We start from the raw sequence: 19634 nt of genomic DNA, 5'->3' as shown, positions 1-19634 counted from the left end.
TTGTAGGTACAGTATTACAAATTGTACTATTATTAATCAAGCTGCAAAGGCAATGCAAGTTGTTAAATAAATAATCACTCCATGATTGAATGACAAACTATAATCTTTTACTCTTCACCATTAACCTGCTCAGGAATTGAGAGTTTTGGGACACATACTGACAATCAAGGCATTTTTCAAAGCCCATTGACTATTTGTCTTCTTCCTCCTAACATATTTTCCTTTAACCCTATTCACCTACTTCCTGCCTAAGATTATGTCAAAAGGCATATTCATTGTCTCCTCATAGACTACCAATATTCCTTGTGAATGCCAAGCATGATGTAGGAGAACAACATGCTATTAGCTGGTGCAAATATCCTCACCACCTTTTATCCACAAGTCTAAAATCATACATTAGTTCGCTCAGATGCCATCTTGTCCACTTATTCAGAACATCTCTTACCTTCACCAAATTCATTAAGGATTACTGCAATCCTCTTATTGTGTTGTTCTGTTAGAATGTAATTCAGAAGAGTTGTTTTACCAGCACCTGCCAAAATACAAATAAATACTAAAGGTATTTACTCTTAAAAGAACAAAAATGTTTTAATAGGATTCTTGGCCACATATACATATACATCTAGCAATGTATACGCTGTTCCACATTATATTAACAATGAATTCTGAAGACTTAAAGGCCATTTTTGCATAGCGATATATTCCAGGTTTATAGTTTATACTTAGCCTCACACAGATCCAATATAGTTTACTTTTTTATTCCATTAGTTGCTCCAAAATTCTTACCAACAGAGAAGTGGATGCTCTGGAACATCCAGGGCAAAGAGAATCCAATCCGTGACTATCACTTAATAGTATAAGGGACAACAGTTTTGTTATGTGGGACAAAGACTGAGAAAAAGCAACGGAATACATTTCACACAAAAAGAATTAGTTATACTATAATCTATTTTATTTTAGTTCTATAGTTAAAAACTTAGGGGGAAAAATTCAGTTGGTTAGCGCCTTCAGTTAGCGCCTGGCGGTGGCGCTAATGGGGCACTGATACAGTAGCGTTGGGGCGAGGCAAATCTCCAAATCCGGCCCCCCTGTAGCGTCGCCACTACGAGTTACCGTTGGGGACCTCAGCGCCAGGCAGATCATGATGTCAGTGAGCGTGCAAAGCACACTGGGCACCCGATCTGCAAAATTTATTGTGGCCCCCTGCCTTAGCGCCTCGCCCCGACAGCGACAGGGAGGAGGAGGAGTCAAGCAGGCGGATGCTGGTTCCAGGGACGCTACTTAAAGGGATCATGAGTAATGAGTGGCAGCTGTCATGTTAGTGCTGTTTCACTGCTTCCTTGTCAGTCTGACATTAAATTACTGCGCAACAGTTTAATTCAAAGGTTGTTTAGTATCAGGAGTGTTGTGGCTACTAACAATTAGTTACATTTATTCTCACAACATATTAAAGTGCTACACTTGGTTACATTAATGGGGGCTGTACTGGCAGTCGACCTTGCCCTCCAGGATCTATGGCGGAGGGAGCGGAGGCAGCGAGAAAGAATGGATCATATGTCCAGAGGGACGAGAAGGGCCACAAGGGCTCTCAACAGGAGGCCTTACCCTCCAAGGGTATACCGAGAGCACTTCTCCTACCTCCAATTAAGTGAGGAGCAGCGTTTTAGAAGGCTCCATTTCAGCAAGGAGCTGATCACAGAACTCTGCCACCTCCTGCAGCCAGACCACGAGCCTCAGATCAGGACGACCACGGCTCTCCCAGTGGCAGTCAAGGTCACCGTCGCCCTTAATTTCTTCACCAGAGGATCCTTCCAGTCTGCAACAGTAGATACAGCAAACATCTTGCAATTCGCAATCCATCACTGCACCCAGGAGGTCACCGAGGCTCTCTACAGTAGGAGATGGTACTACATTTCCTTCCCCATCACCAGAGAGAAGCAGGACGAACGTGCATGTGGCTTGGCCAGGATAGCGGGGCACCATTGACTGCATCCACGTGGCTTTGTGGGCATCGCATAACAATCCTGAGACCTTCCATAACCGCAAAGGCTACCACTCACTTAATGTGCAGTTGGTGTGCGACCACAGGCAGCGAATCCTTAATGTGAATGCCCGCTATCCTGGAAGCAGCCATGAGGTCTTCATCCTGCGCCAGACTGGTGTGCCAGCAATCTTCCAGCCACCATGTCAAGCTTGCGGCTGGCCGGTCAGAGACAAGGGTTAGCCACTCTCCACCTGGCTCATGGCCCCCCTCCGCAAGCCCAGCACTCATAATAAGAGCCATGCTACCACTAGGAACATCGAGCAGACCATCGGAGTGCTGAAGCAACGGTTCCGCTGCCTTGGCCGCTCGGGAGGAGCCATCCAGTACTCAGCTGAGCGGGTGTCCCATTTCGTCGTGGTGTACTGCATGCTCCACAACTTGGCCATCAGGAGGGCCCAGCCCTTGCCACCAGGGATTGCGAGACCACCTCAGGAGGAGGAAGATGAGGAAGACAAGGAAGAGGAAGACGAGGAGGCAGCCACTTGATCGGCCTTCTGGACGGACGGTCCATGACCACCTCATCAGAATGCGGTTCCAATAAATTAAACCTCAGATCTCCGTTGCTCACCACATCCCCATCATTCTATCCCTATCGCAGGCCATATCACAGCGCAAAGCTGAAATGAGAGACCACAAGATAATCCAAACTGAATTAATAAATTTATTGATAATCAGTGAACACATATTTACAACAACATTATCTATTCACCCTTGTGCAATCCCTTAGTGCCTCTCCCTACTCTAGTGCTCCTATGAAGTGTTGGCCTAGTGGCTGCAGCAGGGCTGGTGGAAGGCTGCCGAGTGTCCATGCGGGAGACTTCAGATGGCCTTGCAGGACGCCCTCGACCAACTCTGGGACTGGAAGGCCTGGCTGTAGACTGCACCATCTCAGCATGGGCAGCAGCAGTCTGGGCTGGCTGGATGATGGGCAGCAACAAGGACAATGGTGGAGTGCCGGTGGTGGAAGCAGGAATGCAGCTTCCTGCTCCACTGACTCACTGCCACTCTCCCGGGGCAGCACCTCAGCATCTCTAGCAATCTGTTGGAGCACAGTTTGCTGGCCTGCTGTGACACCGTGAAAGCCCCGGTCGACGGTGGTAGACCCAGCCACGATGGCAGCAGTCAGAGTTTGTGTTGCATAAAGCTGAGACTGCGTGAGAGCAGTCTGAGATTGAATGCCACCAAGCATAGACTGCATTACAGCACTAAGATGTTGCGTCGCTTCCACCTGTGCTGCAATGAAAGCTGCCAAAGCGCCCATCACACGTGGCATCAGGTCTGGGTCGCCACGGTCTCTCTGGGAGTCTACCATCCTTTGCAGACTGGAAATGATGGGCTCCATGGTGTGCACAGAGTTCTGTGCAATGTTGGAGGTGGACTCCTCCACACTCCTCATCATTGTCGACAGGCTCTTGGGCACCCTTGCCATTGCACCCATCATCTCCATGCGCATGCCCATCACCCTTTTTCTAAAGGACTCCCCATCGAGGTCCTCATCCAAGTCCTGTGCAGCAGAACTCACGCGCGAACTCGCCCTCCAGGGAGCTGGCTCCCGAGCTACCCTTTCCCCCGGCCTTGCTGCAGCCCACTTGTCCCTGCTGCATCACCCTGTGCAGATCCCACTACTATCCCAGCCTCTAAAGAACGCGTAGTGCCAGTATCTGAGCTGGTGCCTGCGGGTGAGACAGGCAGTGACGTGGTGTCTTATTCCGCCTCGCTCTCTACGGTGCCCTCAGGGACAGGCTGCTCAAGTGCTTGCTCATTATCTGAAAGTATAAAGGCACAAGAGTCGGGTTAAGGTGAAGGGAGGGGGCAGGAAGGGAGAAATGCATGCATACAGCATGATTAGCTGGAAAGTGCGAAAGGCTTGTGGGGCGAGGGGGAAGTGGGATGTGAGAAGGAGGAGTAGGGATGAGCATACCGTTGTTGTCCCCAAGGGGATCAACATCACTGGTGGCCATGGCGCCCACCACCTGGCGCCCAATAATCTGCAGCACTCGAGTCTCTAGCTCAGACAGTGGTTGGGTGTTGGCTTGTCCTCCGCCTGTGCGCTCCTGCTCCCTCCTGTTGTGAGCCACCTTGGTTGCAAGAGAAAGTGTGAGTGAGTGTGGAGCAATGTGTTTGGGTGATGTGCCGGCCATAGTTCAATAGTGGTCATTGTGTGCAAGGTGTGAGATGTGAGTGTGAGTGTGGGTAAGTAGAGATTGTTGGTGGGTGAGCGCTGGGGTGTGGTGCTTTGGGCAGTGTGAAGATTGTGGTTCAGATGATGGTATGAAACATTTGTTGAAGCACTGACTCACCCTCACCACCCGAGTGAGGTTGTTAAATTTCTTCCTGCACAATGCGTGGGTCATGGGGACCAGAGTGCTGCCCAAGATATGCTGGGCTACCTCCCTCCACATGGTGCAGAAGACTTGCGGCGAGGGCCTCCTGCCACTTGCCGGGTAGAGCACCATCCTCCGTCTTTCCACTGCGAACACCAACGCCTCCAATGCATGGTCGCAGAATCTGTGGGCTCTCTCCCTGGGGCATGGCTCTGTCTTCATTACAGCTGATTGAGTTCTCCAGCTCGTTCTCCTTGACCTGCTGCTGCTGCTGGCTGAGATGGCTGCACAGCCAGCAATGATGAGAATGAGGTTCTGCAGCATCAATGAACCTCCCCTTTAAGAACTGGAAAGAGCCTGTGGCAATGATGACTTGTGATTAGACTGCGCCGGATATAGGTCAGCACTTCAAGCTTAACGCCTCACGCCTCTGAGCTAGGCCATTAGCGCTTGATTTAGCGCTCCAATCCTTTCTTTGTGCAATGAGGCTGAATTTTGCGTGCAGCCTGAAGCATTAGCGCCTGGCACTAATTCTCAAACTTTTCAAAAGTTACCATCCATTCCTGGGCTATAATGAATTTCTCCCACTTAGAATCAAAAGCAGCTGACAATATCTGTACAGAGGTTAGCTACAGCCTGTTAACATTTAGATTCGGTTTATCACTTCAAATTGGAGACTCAGTTTTCCCTTGCTAACCCTAAACACTGATGTTTTCTGTGCACTTTCTGGGTCATAAGATGTCACAATAGAGATAAATGTTTAGCTGGCCTGGAACATCTTGATAGAGACTTAGTACTGAGAATGCGTGTGTAAAGGGTTATGTAATGCAGAGGCCTATGGGTTAATGCAGCAAGAAATAGTACAAATGAGGTGAAATCATAGCCATAGGTTGGAAGACATCGAAAAAAGAGACAGTTGAGCTGAACTGGCTGTAACGTGCTGTTTTTCTGTGGCAACAACTTGTATAATCTTGGTGTTGGCTGTGAGTATATCTGTTCATTTAACACTTAATAAACCTCCAAGTGATTGACTGTGCTTCAAACTGATTATTGGCACATAGACAGGACTGCAGCCTTTGTCTACATTATTACAAAAATACATTCCCAACAATGGCAATAGCCTGGTCTAAAGCTGTTGAGTTTTATTGTTTGTTTTCTTCTCACCGAGTATTCCCTGCATCGCAGCAAAGAAAGTTTCCAATATAATATTCGCCTATATAATTTGCAGACGACACAAAGCTGGGTGGGAGGGTAAGCTGTGAGGAGGATGTCGTGAAACTCCAGTACGATTTGGACAGGTTGGGTGATTGGGCAGTAACATGGCAAATGCACTATAATGTGGATAAATGTGAGGTTATCCACTTTGGTGGCAAAAACAGGAAGGCAGATTATTATTTGAATGGCAATAGATTGGGAGAAGGGGAAGTGCAAAGAGGCCTGGGTGTTCTTGTGCACCAGTCGCTGAAGGTAAGCATGCAGGTGCAGCAGGCAGTTAAGGCGGCAAATGGTATGTTGGCCTTCGTAGCAAGAGGGTTCGAGTACAGGAACAAGGATGTCTTGCTACAGTTGTACAGGGCCTTGGTGAGACCACACCTTGAGTATTGTGTGCCGTTTTGGTCGCCTTACCTGAGGAAGGACGTTCTTGCCATGGAAGGAGTGCAGCGAAGATTCACCAGGCTGATACCTGGGATGGCAGGAATGACGTATGAGGAGAGATTGTGTCGATTGGGCTTATACTCACTGGAGTTTAGAAGATTGAGCGGGGATCTCATCGAAACCTATAAAATTCTGTCAGGTCTGGACAGACTAGATGCAGGAAGGATGTTTCTGATGGCTGGGGAGTCCAGAACATGGGGTCATAGTCTAAGGATAAGGGGTAAGCCATTTAGGACTGAAATGAGGAGGAATTTCTTCACCCAGAGAGTGGGGAACCTGTGGAATTCACTGCCACAGAGGGCGGTGGAGGCCAGTTCATTAAATATATTCAAGAAAGAGTTGGATATATTTCTTAAGGCTAAAGGGATCAAGGGATATGGGGAGAAGGCAGGGACAGGGTTCTGAATTTGGATGATCAGCCATGATCTCATTGAATGGCGGAGCAGGCTCGAAGGGCCGAATGGCCTACTCCTGCTCCTATCTTCTATGTTTCTATGTTTTACATGATTATTATTACTGTTTCCTTTCTTATGTTATTTGGTACTTCCATTTTTTTTTATTTTAATTTCCTTGGATTTTAACATGTAGTAGCTGTACAATTGAGATAATCTACTGATTTACATAAACAATACTTGCCTAAATATCCTGTTATGATTGTTACCGGGATCCGTGCACGCCCCGTATTCAGATCGGTTTCAATTGGAACCAGATTGGGACATTCTTCTTCATCTTCTTCCAAAAGGACATCTGCCATGTCTTCTACAGTTAAGAAATAAGAAAGAATCAATAAAGAAAATTACCCTGAGGTCCTTCAGCACAATTGTGAAATAAAGATTATACAATTCAGATTTTTAATTGTGATGAACTAAGAAAGTTGAAATCTACGTATTCTAGGTTTGCCTTCATGTTTTCAAAACATCAAGAAAACAAAGCTAGTTTCCCCCCCCGCCCCCTCTTTTCAATGCACTAATTGTACTGTGTCAGCTGTGCCTCAGTGGGTAGCACACTCGCCTGAGTCAGAAGGTTGTGGGTTCAAGTCCCACAGGGACTTGAGCACATCAAGCTAGGCTGACACTCCAGTGCAGTACTGAGGGAGTTTTTCGGATGAGACGTTAAACCAAGGTCCCGTCTGCTCTCTTCAACAGGCTGATACCTGGGATGGCAGGAATGACGTATGAGGAGAGATTGGGCTTACACTCGCTGGAGTTTAGAAGAATGAGAGGGGATCTCATTGAAACTTATAAAATTCTAACAGGACTAGACAGACTAGATGCAGGAAGGATGTTTCCGATGGTCGGGGAGTCCAGAACCAGGGGTCACAGTCTAAGGATAAGGGGTAAGCCGTTTAGGACTGAGATGAGTAGGAATTTCTTCACCCAGAGAGTGGTGAACCTGTGGAATTCTCAACCACAGAAGGCAGTAGAGGCCAATTCATTAAATATATTCAAGAAGGAGTTGGATATATTTCTCAAGGCTAAAGGGATCAAGGGGTATGGGGAGAAAGCAGGGACAGGGTACTGAATTTGGATGATCAGCCATGATCGCATTGAATGGCGGAGCAGGCTCGAGGGGCCGAATGGCCTACTCCTGCTCCTATCTTCTATGTTTCTCAGTTGGACGCAAAAGATCCCATGGCACTATTTTGAAGAAGGGCAGGGGAGTTATCCCCGGTCTCCGGGCCAATATTTATCCCTCAACCAACATAACAAAAACAGATTATCTGGTCATTATCACATTGCTGTTTCTGGGAGCTACTGTGCACAAATTGGTTGCTGCATTTCCCACATTACAACAGTGATTACACACCAGGCACTATGTAAATGCAAGTCTTTTTTTTGGGCAATAGGTGCTGGACACCTTCCAATACATAAAAAGCAACGCAGATATTAATTGGTAGTAGGAGAGATGTTAGGGAAATGACTGAAAGTATGTTTGAAGAGGTAGGTATTGAGGAGGCTATTGGAGAAGTGTGAAGAGCTGGCAAGGTGAAAAGGTTTGGGAAAAGAAAGATCAGAGTGCAAGAATGTGGTGGCAGAACCTGCAGCAGTGTAGGGCAAGGAGATTGAAGTTGGAAGAGTAAAGGGAGTATTCTGAGTCACAAGGTTGGAGCAGTGCGCAGAGAAAGACTGGAGTGAGGTTATGGTGGGATTTGAAATTGATGATGAGGATTCTGAAGTTGACTTTGAGGGACAGGGAGTGAGTGGAGGTAACCAAGGACAGGGGTAATGGGTATGTGAAAGGTTAACAGGTGTCGAATTCTTACTGAGTTAAAATGTGTGTAAGGTGGAAGACACTCGGGTTGTGTACTGTTCAACATAGTACAAGAAATTAGTTGGGGAGGAGAAACAGAATCAAAATCCCAAAATGTGAAGTTTCTGGTGGGACTTGAACTGAATAGCTTTGGTTTTGCCAATGTCAAACTGAGGAAAGTTAAGACACATCTAGGTTTTGATGTCTGTCAGGCAGTTGACTACACTGTAGCAATCAAGAAATCAAGGAGGTGGCAATGAGGCAGAGTTGGATGTTATTGACATACATTTGGAAACTAGCCCTATTTTGACAGTGATGCGCTATTAATTACTCATAAAAGACGGAGAGTAACTAAAGGCTTTTATTAGCAAAGAACAGAGCATGCCTCTCGTGGTTGACTGGGTTCCAAGAAGGCAGGGGGCTGCAGGGCAATCACCTTTGTACCTGGGCCTGTGGGTGGAGCCAGGGGCGGAGCCAGCAGAGACATGCATAGGTACAACAGTGTGCAGCAACAACAACGAGTGAACAATAACAGTGGTTTACCACATTCACCCCTTGTTTAAAATTGAGTCCGGCGGGGTGAAGTGTACTAAAGGTTCGTGTAAGTAAGTCTATCAGGTGGCCTTGTATGCCGTCCTGATCGTCGTGGTGGCGGCGGCGATGGTGCAGCATCCAATGTTGAATCTGGCGTCTCGAGTGGTTGGGTGGTCAATGACGGGTCCTGGGGCTGCGGCATGCCGTCTAGCGGGGTTGGGTTGTGGGTAGTGGTGGATGGCAATGGTAGTGTTTCAGGGGCACCCAAAGGTGCGAGATCTCGTGTGGGGGCTGTGTCCTCCCGCCCGTCCGGGTACGCTACGTAAGCGTACTGGGGCTAGGCGTGAGTAGTGGTGGGTGGCGAGGGAGGTGTTTCGGGAGCACCCGAAGGTGCGAGGTCTCGTATGGAGACTGTGTCCTCCCGCCCGTCCGGGTACACCACGTAAGCATACTGAGGGTTGGCATGGAGGAGGCTCACCCTCTCGACCAGGGGGTCCGTCTTATGGGACCTCACGTGCTTCCGCAGTAGGATGGGTCCTGGAGAAGTCAGCCATGTCGGTAACGAGATCCCCGATGTGGACTTCCTGGGGGAAGGAGAACATTCTCTCGTGAGGGGTAGCATTGGTGGCTGTACAGAGCAGTGACCGAATGGAATGGAGCGCCGCAGGGAGGACTTCCTGCCAGCGAGAGGTCGGAAGGCCCTTAGATTTCAAGTTTAAAAGGACTGCCTTCCAGACCGTCGCATTCTCCCTTTCCACCTGGCCATTCCCCCAGGGGTTGTAGCTGATGGTCCTGCTTGTAGCGATACCTCTCGAGAGCAGGTACTGCCGGAGTTCGTCGCGCATAAAGGATGAGCCCCTGTCGCTATGAATATAGCTAGGGAAACCGAACAAGGCGAAGAGGTCATTCAGACATTTAATGACCGTGGTACTGGTCATGTCTGAGCAAGGGATGGCAAACGGGAAACGGGAGTACTCATCAATTATGTTGAGGAAGTACACATTGCGGTCGGAGGAGGGGAGGGGCCCTTTAAAATCGACGCTCAGCCGTTCAAAGGGGCGCGTGGCTTTGATCAGGCTTGCTCTGTCTGGCCTATAAAAATGCGGTTTGCACTCGGCACAGATTTGGCAGTTCCTGGTCATGGTCCTGACCTCGATGGAGTAGGGCAGGTTACGGGATTTGAAGAAGTGAAAAAACCTGGTGACCCCCGGGTGGCAGAGGTCATTGTGGAGGGTCTTCAGTCTATCGACCTGCGCGTTGGCGCATGTACCACGTGATAGGGCATCTGGGGGCTCATTTGAGTTTCCTGGGCCGGTACAAGATATCGTAATTGTAGGTGGAGAGTTCGATTCTCCACCTCAAGATCTTGTCGTTCTTGATTCTGCCCCTCTGCTTATTATTAAACATAAAAGCTACTGAACGCTGGTCAGTGAGCAGGGTAAATCGTTTTCCGGCCAGGTAATGCCTCCAATGTCGCACGGCTTCCACAATGGCCTGGGCCTCCTTTTCGACAGAGGAGTGTCGAATCTCGGGGCCCTGGAGGGTCCTTGAGAAAAAGGCCACGGGTCTCCCCGCCTGGTTAAGGGTTGCAGCTAGGGCAAAGTCGGATGCGTCGCTCTCCACTTGGAAAGGGATGGACTCATCCACTGCGTGCATTGTGGCCTTCGCAATATCTCCTTTTATGAGAGTGAAGGCTGCACAGGCCTCTGCTGTCAGGGGGAAAGAGGTGGACTTGATGAGGGGTCTGGCTTTGTCCGCATAGTTGGGCACCCACTGAGCATAGTACGAGAAAAACCCTAGGCATCTCTTCAGTGCTTTTTGGCAGTGGGGGAGGGGGAGCTCCATAAGGGGGCCCATCCTGTCAGGGTCGGGGCTGATGACTCCGTTCTCCACTACACAGCCAAGAATGGCAAGGCGCTTGGTACGAAACATACATTTGTCCTTGTTGTATGTTAGGTTCAGCCGCTGGGCCGTACGGAGGAATTTCTCTAGATTAACATCATGGTCCTGCTGGTCGCGGCCGCAGATGGTGACGTTATCTAGATAGGGGAAAGTGGCCTGGAGCGCGTTCTGGTCAACCATCCGTTCCATCTCCCGTTGGAAGACTGAAACCCCGTTGGTGACGCCGAAGGGAACTCTGAGGAAGTGGTAGAGACGACCTTCAAAAGCGGTGTACTGGCGGTCCTCAGCCCTGATGGGGAGCTGGTGGCATGCCGACTTCAGATCAATCGTCGAGAACACCCGGTATTGTGCTATCTGATTGACCATGTCAGATATGCGGGGGAGTGGGTATGCATCTAGCTGGGTGTAGCGATTGATCGTCTGGCTGTAGTCAATAACTAGGCGCTGTTTTTCGCCAGTCTTCACTACCACCGCTTGTGCTCGCCATGGGCTGGTGCTACTTTCAATAATCCCTTCCTTCAGGAGTCTTGCTACCTCGGATTTAATGAAGCTCCTATCCCCGGCACTATAACGCCTGCTTTTGGTAGCGATGGGCTTACAGTCGCGGGTGAGGTTAGCGAAGGGGGGGGGGGGGGGGAGACTTTAAGGGTGGAGAGGCTGCAAATGGTGCGCAGCGGGCGATTTAAAAGCTGCTGGCTGCAGACTGTGAGTGGGGGGGAGGGGTCCGTCGTACGCTAATGTGACACTCTTAAGGTGGCACTGAAAATCCAACCCCAGTAGAACAGCAGCGCAAAGATGGGGCAGGACCAGGAGTTTAAAATTTTTGTATTCTGTGCCCCTTACTGAAAGGGTCACTACACAGTAGCCACCGACGTCCGCTGACTGGGCTTTGGAAGCCAAAGAGATCCGATGTCGCGTCGGCAGGACCGGGAGAGAGTAACTGCGCACCGTGTCGGGGTGGATAAAGCTTTCCATGCTCCCGCTGTCAAAAAGGCAGGTAGTGGCGCGGCCGTTTACCGTAATGTCCTGGGACTAGGGACAGGGTCACTGGCAAGGCTTGGAAGCTAAGCAGAGCCAGGCCTGGTTAGTACCTGGAGGGGTGACCATCAGGGAAGACCAGGTGCAGAAGATCACGGAAGGAGCCCCGAGGAGGGGTGGTTGGTGAGAAGGTCACGGAAGGAGGAGCGGCTGGTGAGCAGGCCCGGGCGTTGGGCTGAAGATTGTCGGACAGGAGGAATGGTGGAAATGGAATGGCGGCGCGCACCGACGCAGCGGCTTTGCTTCTCCCAGTCATGGGAGCTTGCAAGATCACATTTCGTTGTTCATGTACTTGTGCAATGACAATAAAGTTGAATTATTATTATTATTATGGACAGTTGATGAGGGAGAGATTGGTCCAGCGTCACGGAGGCCAGCGTATGGTCGAGCGAGTCGATGTGGTCGTCAGATGAGGCGGTGGTCGAGTCCGGGTCCCCCGTGGTTGAAGTTGGAGACGTCCGAGATGGCGGACAAAATGGCGGCGCCCATGGTCCCGATCCCCACGCGGCTGGGGGAGCCCAAGATGGCGGACAAGATGGCTGCCCCCACGGTTCGCACGCGGCGCTGCTGGCGTTAGCGGTTTTACCTTTGCAGGCGCTGACATAGTGTCCTTTCTTCCCGCAGCCGGAGCAGGTAGCGTTTCTCGCCGGGCAGCGTGCTCTGGGGTGTTTTGCCTGGCCACAAAAATAACATTTCTGTGCCTTGGACATCGCAGCAGCTGAAGGTGGCGGTCCCATGACCCAAGGTTGTGGCGTCCACGTTGCGGAGCGGTTAGGGGAGAAGGCGTCCATATTCCTGTGGGCTGCGTCGAGCGAGAGCGCGAGGGACACTGCCTCTCTCAGGTCCATTTCTCCCTTTTCCAACAGTCTCTGCCGGAAGTAGTCGGACCTTAGACCCGCAACGAAAGCATCTCGGATCAGTCCCTCCGTGTGTGCTGCGGCTGATGCTTCTTTGCAATCGCAGTCTCGGCCAAGTATCCGTAGTGCCCGTAGGAAGGCCTCCACCGATTCCCCGGGCTGCTGTCTGCGGGATCTTAAGAGGTGTCTGGCATAGACCGTGTTTACCGGGCGTGCGTATTGCCCTTTTAGCAGATCGATAGCCGCCACGTAGGTCGTCGCGTCCTGGATTATTGTATAAACTTGGTGGCTCACCTTTGAGGCCAGGATTTCCAACTTGTTTTCGTCCAGGGTCACAGTTGAGGCTTGCAGGTAGGCCTCGAAGCAACGCAGCCAATGTGCGAATTTGGTAGCCGAACCCGCTTCTTGGGGGTCTAGGTCCAGGCATGTTGGTCTGAGGGCTCGCAGCAGCTCCTGCTGCTCAGCGTTTGGTGCAGCAGCCTGCTGCTCAGCGTTTGTCGACATTTTGTTTTTGCTAATAAAATTGATGCGCTATCAATTACTCATAAAAGACGGAGAGTTAGGAGAGTAACTAAAGGCTTTTATTAGCAAAGAACAGAGCATGCCTCTCGTGGTTGACTGGGTTCCAAGAAGGCAGGGGGCTGCAGGGCAATCACCTTTGTACCTGGGCCTGTGGGTGGAGCCAGGGGCGGAGCCAGCAGAGACATGCTGAGGCATGCATAGGTACAACAGTGTGCAACAACAACAACAGTGAACAACAATAACAGTGGTTTACCACAGACAGAAAGTTGTGTCATGGGGCAGTTCATAGATAATCAAAGCAAGAGCGCCATGCATTCACACTTTGTAGTAGGAATCACCAGTTAGCAGCCAAGAACAGGAACTCTTACTGATTTTTCCCCCTCCTAGCCCAGAGACACTCAAGCCAGCTGTAGCTCCCATACCATCAGCCCAACTGAGGCAAGCTAGCTCAGCACTGACCAGGGATTGAATCTGTTCTTTATGGCACACTGGCCAACTAAGTCAATAGGGATCTCAAAGCTCCTCGTCTCAAAAATATAAACAGGACCGATCTTCACTCCATTTACAATAATGTAAATACTTTGATAGGAGAGATAAACCAGTCAATCAAATCTGGTCTGAATGGGAAAGACTACAAACATGAAGTGGAAAATGACAACATTCTTGGCTAACCAGCACCTTTATCATTCTCAGACATCAGATTCAACTTATCACAATACTAAGAGTATTGAAAAGTGAGAATTAATTTAAACTTAATTTCTTTTAAATTTTATAGTGCAGTATTTTCTTCACATAAATTGCTTTTTAAATTGTAAATTCTGATCGCAGTAGCAATGTAATAAACCCATCAAGAGAGTCTCTTCCGGAAAGTGCTGTATGTCATTTACAATACTCATTCAGGATAAATCTATCAGAAAATATTTCCCTTGGTGTGCTTCTAATATTATTTTGCACTTACATCAACATTTGTCAATTTGTGCGACTAGATCCATAGTAATGTATTGTCAAGTATTAGACTCATTCTAGAGGCAACAGTAGAACTTTCTTAGTATATTGTTAGCTAAAAAATATTAACATTCCTTTAATGTTAGAATCAATCAATCAATCAATCAATCATCACAGAAACTTATGGCACAGAAGGAGGTCTTTCAGCCCATCGTGTCTGTGCCAGCCAAAAAAAAGCTATCCAGCCTAATCCCACTTTCCAGCTCTTGGTCCGTAGCCCTGTAGGTTACGGCACTTCAAGTGCATTTCCAAGTACTTTTTAAAATGTGATGAGGGTTTCTGCCTCTACCACCCTTTCCGGCAGCGAGTTCCAGACCCCCCACCACCCTCTCGGTGAAAAAAATTCTCCTCAACTCCCCTCTAATCCTTCTACCATTTACTTTAAATCTATGCCCCCGGTTATTGACCTCTATGCTAAGAGAAATAGGTCCTTCCTATCCACTCTATCTAGGCCCCTCATAATTTTATACACCTCAATTAAGTCACCCCTCAGCCTCCTCTGCTCCAAAGAAAACATCCCCAGCCTATCCAATCTTTTCTCAGATAAAATTCTCCAGTCCTGACAACATCCTTGTAAATCTCCTCTGTACCCTTTCTAGTGCAATCAACTTGATCCAGAAACTCGTCGGATCCACATGGGGAGCAGACGCTCAAACCCTCTGTACAGCAGCACTCGCCCTGGTGTACTCTACAGCGGAGTACTGATCTCCGGCATGACTATCAAATCCGCATGTCAAATCCGTTGATGTCCAGCTGAATTCTACCATGAGAATTATCACCGGTACACTTATATCAACACCAACACCTTGGCTGCCCTTGCTTGCAAACATCGCACCACCACACCTACGCCGCGAATATGCAGTCTCCAGAGAATACAACCGCTGCACCAGCAAAGACATGCCGATCCAGGCCGATTTGAACAACCTACCACCAACCCGTCTCAAATCTAGAAGGCCATTTTAGACCGTCGCCGAAGCCCTTCAGCGATCTCCCCCTCAGCCTTGATGGCCGATGGCAAAATGCTTGGAAAAACTTCGACATACAGAATGGATTCCTTATAGAGGACCGCACAGTACAACCTGAAGGATCAAACCTTCCTTGCAAACAGTGGAGAACCATCAACCACCTCAGAACTGGCCATGGTAGATGCTGCCACCTTCTCCAGAGATGGAAGATTAAAGCATCCCCATCATGCGACTGGAGCTCCTAATCAGACCCTGGAGCACATCATTGGGCGCTGCCCTCAGAGGAAATTCGCAGGCAACCTACAAGATATCCACACTGTTACACCAGAAGCTTTGGCCTGGATATCCAACTTAGATATTGACATTTGATTTGCTTTACTACTACCATACGAAAGAATATGTAATCACATCTTTCCTGTAATGTGGTGACCAGAACTGCATGCAGTACTCTAGCTATGGCATTTCAAATGCATATCCAAGTACTTTTTAATGTGAAGAGGGTTTCTGCCTCTACCACCCTTCCAGGCACTGACTTCCAGATGCCCACCACCCTCTGGGTGAAAGAAATTCTCAACTCCCCTCTACCAATTACGTTAAATCTATGCCCCCTGCTTATTGACCTCTCTGCTAAGGGTGGTAGAGGCAGAAACCTTCATCACATTTAAAAAGTACTTGGATATGCACTTGAAGCGCCATAGCTGGAGTACAGCTGGGTGGGACTGCACTCGCCTGGTTCCATTCTTATCTATCTAATCGTAGCCAGAGAATCACCTGCAACGGCTTCTCTTCTCGCTCCCACATCATTACCTCTGGTGTCCCCCAAGGATCTATCCTTGGCCCCCTCCTATGTCTCATCTACATGTTGCCCCTTGCCGACATCATCCGAAAACACAGCATCAGTTTCCACATGTACGCCGACGACACCCAACTCTACTTCACTACCACTTCTCTCGACCACTCCATGGTCTCTAAATTGTCACACTGCTTGTCCAACATCCAGTTCTGGATGAACAGAAATTTTCTCCAATTAAATATTGGGAAGACCGAAGCCATTGTTTTCAGTCCCCGCCACAAACTCCGTTCCCTGGCCACTGACTCCATCCCTCTCCCGAACATCTGTCTGAGGCTGAACCACACTGTTCGCAACCTTGGTGTCATATTTGACCCTGAAATGAGCTTCCGACCACATATCTGCAGCATAACAAAGACGGCCTACTTCCACCTCCGTAACTTCGCCCATCTCTGTGCTTGCTTCAGCTCATCCACTGTTGAAACCCTCATCCATGCTTTGTTACCTCTAGACTTGACTATTCCAACACACTCCTGGCTGGCCTCCCACATTCCACCTTACGTAAACTTGAAGTGATGCAAAACTCAGCTGCCCGTGTCCTAACTCACACCAAGTCCCTTTCACCCATCACCCCTGTGCTCGCTGACCTACATTAGCTTGCGGTTAAGCAACACCTTGATTTAAAAATCCAAATCCTTGTTTTTAAATCCCTCCATGGCTTTGCCCCTCCCTATCCCTGTAATCTCAAGCCCCACAACCGCAACCCCAAAACCCCCGAGATATCTGCACTCCTCTAATTCTGCCCTCCTGAGCATCCCTGATTATAATCGCTCAACCATTGGTAGCTGTGCTTTTCTTGCCTAAGCCCGAAGCTCGTTACCTCTCTTTCCTCCTTTAAGACACTCCTTAAAACCTACCTCTGTGACCAAGCTTTTGGTCACCTGCCCTAATTTCTCCTTATGTGGCTCAGTGTCAAATTTTTTTTTTTGTCTTTCAATACTCCTGTGAAGCGCCTTGGGATGTTTTACTACGTTGTTGTTGTTGTTGTTAGGGCCTAACTAGTGTTTTATACAGTTCAAGCATAACCTCCCTGTTCTTATATTCTATGCCTCAGCTAATAAAGAAAAAAAGACTTGCATTTATATAGCGCTTTTCACAACTACTGGACGTCCTAAAGCGCTTTACAGCCAATGAAGTACTTTTGAAATGTAGTCACTGCCGTAATGTAGGAGATAATAAAAGGAAAATATCCCATGTGCCTTCTTAACTACCTTATCTACCTGTCCTGCTACCTTCAGGGATTTGTGGAAATGCACTCAAAGGTCCCTCTGATCCTCTACACTTCTCAGTATCCTACCATTTATTGTGTATTCTCTTGCCTTGTTAGCCCTCCCCAAATGCATTACTTCACACTTCTCCAGACTGAATTGCATTTGCCACTGTTTTGCCCACCTGATCAGTCCATTGATACCTTCCTCACGATCAACGACACGGCCAATTTTTGTATCATCTGCAAACTTCTTAATCATACCCACTACATTGAAGTCTAAATCATGGCTATGTTGGCATATGCTGAATGGCAGTCCAGAAGTTGGTTCAACACACCATCTTCATTTCTATAAATGCAGCGAATTGGTCAGCATGGACCATGTTTTGTAATATATTCCATTGGAAACCAGGCTCACTAAGCAGTCAGCACGCCAGAGCTCTGCCATGTACATACTGGTAACTTATTAACCACCTTCTGCGCTATCTGTTCACCACCAACTATTCAATTAGATCACTCTTTAAATGTCCCACATCCCAAGCTTATTTTATATACATACATTATATATATAATTCGCCTGCCATTTTTCTTAATCAACATGGTAAAGTAACGAATTTGTTAGAAACGAATCTGCAACAGCAGCGGATGCAAATCCGAGCTCGTCCCAATAAAGCGCCAGCCATTATTCTAGCTTTCCTATAACTATCCTGTAAACATAAATAAAACGTCTGTAAGTTCTGCGGAATCCCTCACCGTCTCAGTGCAAGGCGCCTGGCTAGGCTTGTCACTCACTGATTTCTCTCTCTCTCTGCAGCTGCTTCCGGTGTCACACGGGCCCCGGCTCGTGCACACGGCGAGCGGCGCCGAGCGTTCCAGGCCCCGCAGTCTCGAGCCGTAGAACCTGGTGTCGGCGGCTCAATGTTACATTTGTTGCTGCTGTATAAATACATGCCGCACCCGTATTTGGTTGCATTTGTCTCCCAACTGCAGTACTGCCAGCCCCCAGTTCTGAAAAATGCACTGACGACTTCACTCGATCCGTTCAGTTGGCCTTCAATCCACCTGATTTCATCTTTCCATATTTTTTTTCCATTCGCTATCAAACTCCCGAAATAAAGTTTGGGGCCTGTTCCAAGACTGCCACTCCTCAGTTCACTGCACAGAAACAAGTCCAACTGGTCTATGCCGTTATTAATGCTCCACACAAGCTTCTATGCTGATTTCCGGTTAGATGGGGACAACAACAACTTGTATTTATATAGCGCCTTTAATGTAGTAAAACGTCCCATGGTGCTTAACAGGAGTATTATAAATCAAAATTTGACACCAAACCACATAAGATATTAGGGCAGATGACCAAAAGCTTGGTCAAAGAGGTAGGTTTTAAGGAGCATCTTAAAGGAGGAAAGAGGTAGAGAGGTGGAAAGGTTTACATAGATACATAGAAGATAGGAGTAGGCCATTCGGCCCTTCGAGCCTGCTCCGCCATTCAATGAGATCATGGCTGATCATCCAAATTCAGTACCCGGTCCCTGCCTTCTCCCCATATCCCTTGATCCCTTTAGCCTTAAGAAATATATCCAACTCTTTCTTGAATATACTTAATGAACTGGCCTCCACCGCCCTCTGTGGCAGAGAATTCCACAGGTTCACCACTCTCTGGGTGAAGAAATTCCTCCTCATTTCAGTCCTAAATGGCTTACCCCTTATCCTTAGACTATGACCCCTGGTTCTGGACTCCCCGGCCATCGGTAACATCCTTCCTGCATCTAGTCTGTCCAGGCCTGACAGAATTTTATAGGTTTCGATTTGATCCCCTCTCAATCTTCTAAACTCCAGTGAGTATAAGCCCAATCGACCCAATCTCTCCTCATACGTCATTCCTGCCATCCCAGGTATCAGCCTGGTGAATCTTCGCTGCACTCCTTCCATGGCAAGAACGTCCTTCCTCAGGTAAGGCGGCCAAAACTGCACACAATACTCAATGTGTGGTCTCACCAAGGCCCTGTACAACTGCAGCAAGACATCCTTGTTCCTGTACTCGAACCCTCTTGCTACGAAGGCCAACATACCATTTGCCTTCTTAACCGCCTGCTGCACCTGCATGCTTACCTTCAGCGACTGGTGTACAAGAACACCCAGGTCTCTTTGCACTTCCCCTTCTCCCAATCTATTACCATTCAAATAATAATCTGCCTTCCTGTTTTTGCCACCAAAGTGGATAACCTCACATTTATCCACATTAGCCATGTTTCTGCCCAATCACCCAACCTGTCCAAATCGTGTTGGAGTTTCATGACATCCTCCTCACAGCATACCCTCCCCCCCAGCTTTGTGTCATCTGCAAATTTGGAGATATTCACAGAAATCACAGAAACCCCACAGTGCAGATAGAGGCCATTTCGGCCCATCGAGCCTGCACCGACACATATCCCACCCGATCCCCGTAACCCCTACACCAACACATATCCCACCCTATC

The 19634-nt window shown here is 48.5% G+C and overlaps 1 protein-coding gene across 2 annotated transcripts in view; it reads right to left on the bottom strand.

Annotated features, from left to right (window-relative positions):
* The window catches only part of zng1a (Zn regulated GTPase metalloprotein activator 1A), a 104520-nt gene extending 86204 nt beyond the window's left edge, over positions 1 to 18316 (bottom strand). Inside the window, exons 1-3 of one of the 2 annotated variants that reach the window (XM_085984365.1) lie at positions 17908 to 18316; positions 6661 to 6783; positions 446 to 532 (exon numbers count right to left, since the gene is read on the bottom strand). In XM_085984365.1, coding sequence (XP_085840491.1) covers positions 446 to 532; positions 6661 to 6778 — 205 coding nt within the window. In that variant the 5' untranslated portion in view covers positions 6779 to 6783; positions 17908 to 18316. The remainder of the gene's footprint in view (positions 1 to 445; positions 533 to 6660; positions 6784 to 17907) is intronic. The other variant, XM_085984370.1, reaches the window with a different exon arrangement.
* Positions 18317 to 19634: the final 1318 nt, after the last annotated feature.

The sequence above is a fragment of the Somniosus microcephalus genome, chromosome 1 (assembly GCF_052327205.1).
Source record: "Somniosus microcephalus isolate GS21.2 chromosome 1, FLI_Smic_1.0, whole genome shotgun sequence".
Classification (NCBI taxonomy): domain Eukaryota; kingdom Metazoa; phylum Chordata; class Chondrichthyes; order Squaliformes; family Somniosidae; genus Somniosus; species Somniosus microcephalus.
The sequence above is the reverse complement of the archived record's forward strand: the minus strand, read 5'-3'. Positions and strand labels throughout refer to the sequence as shown.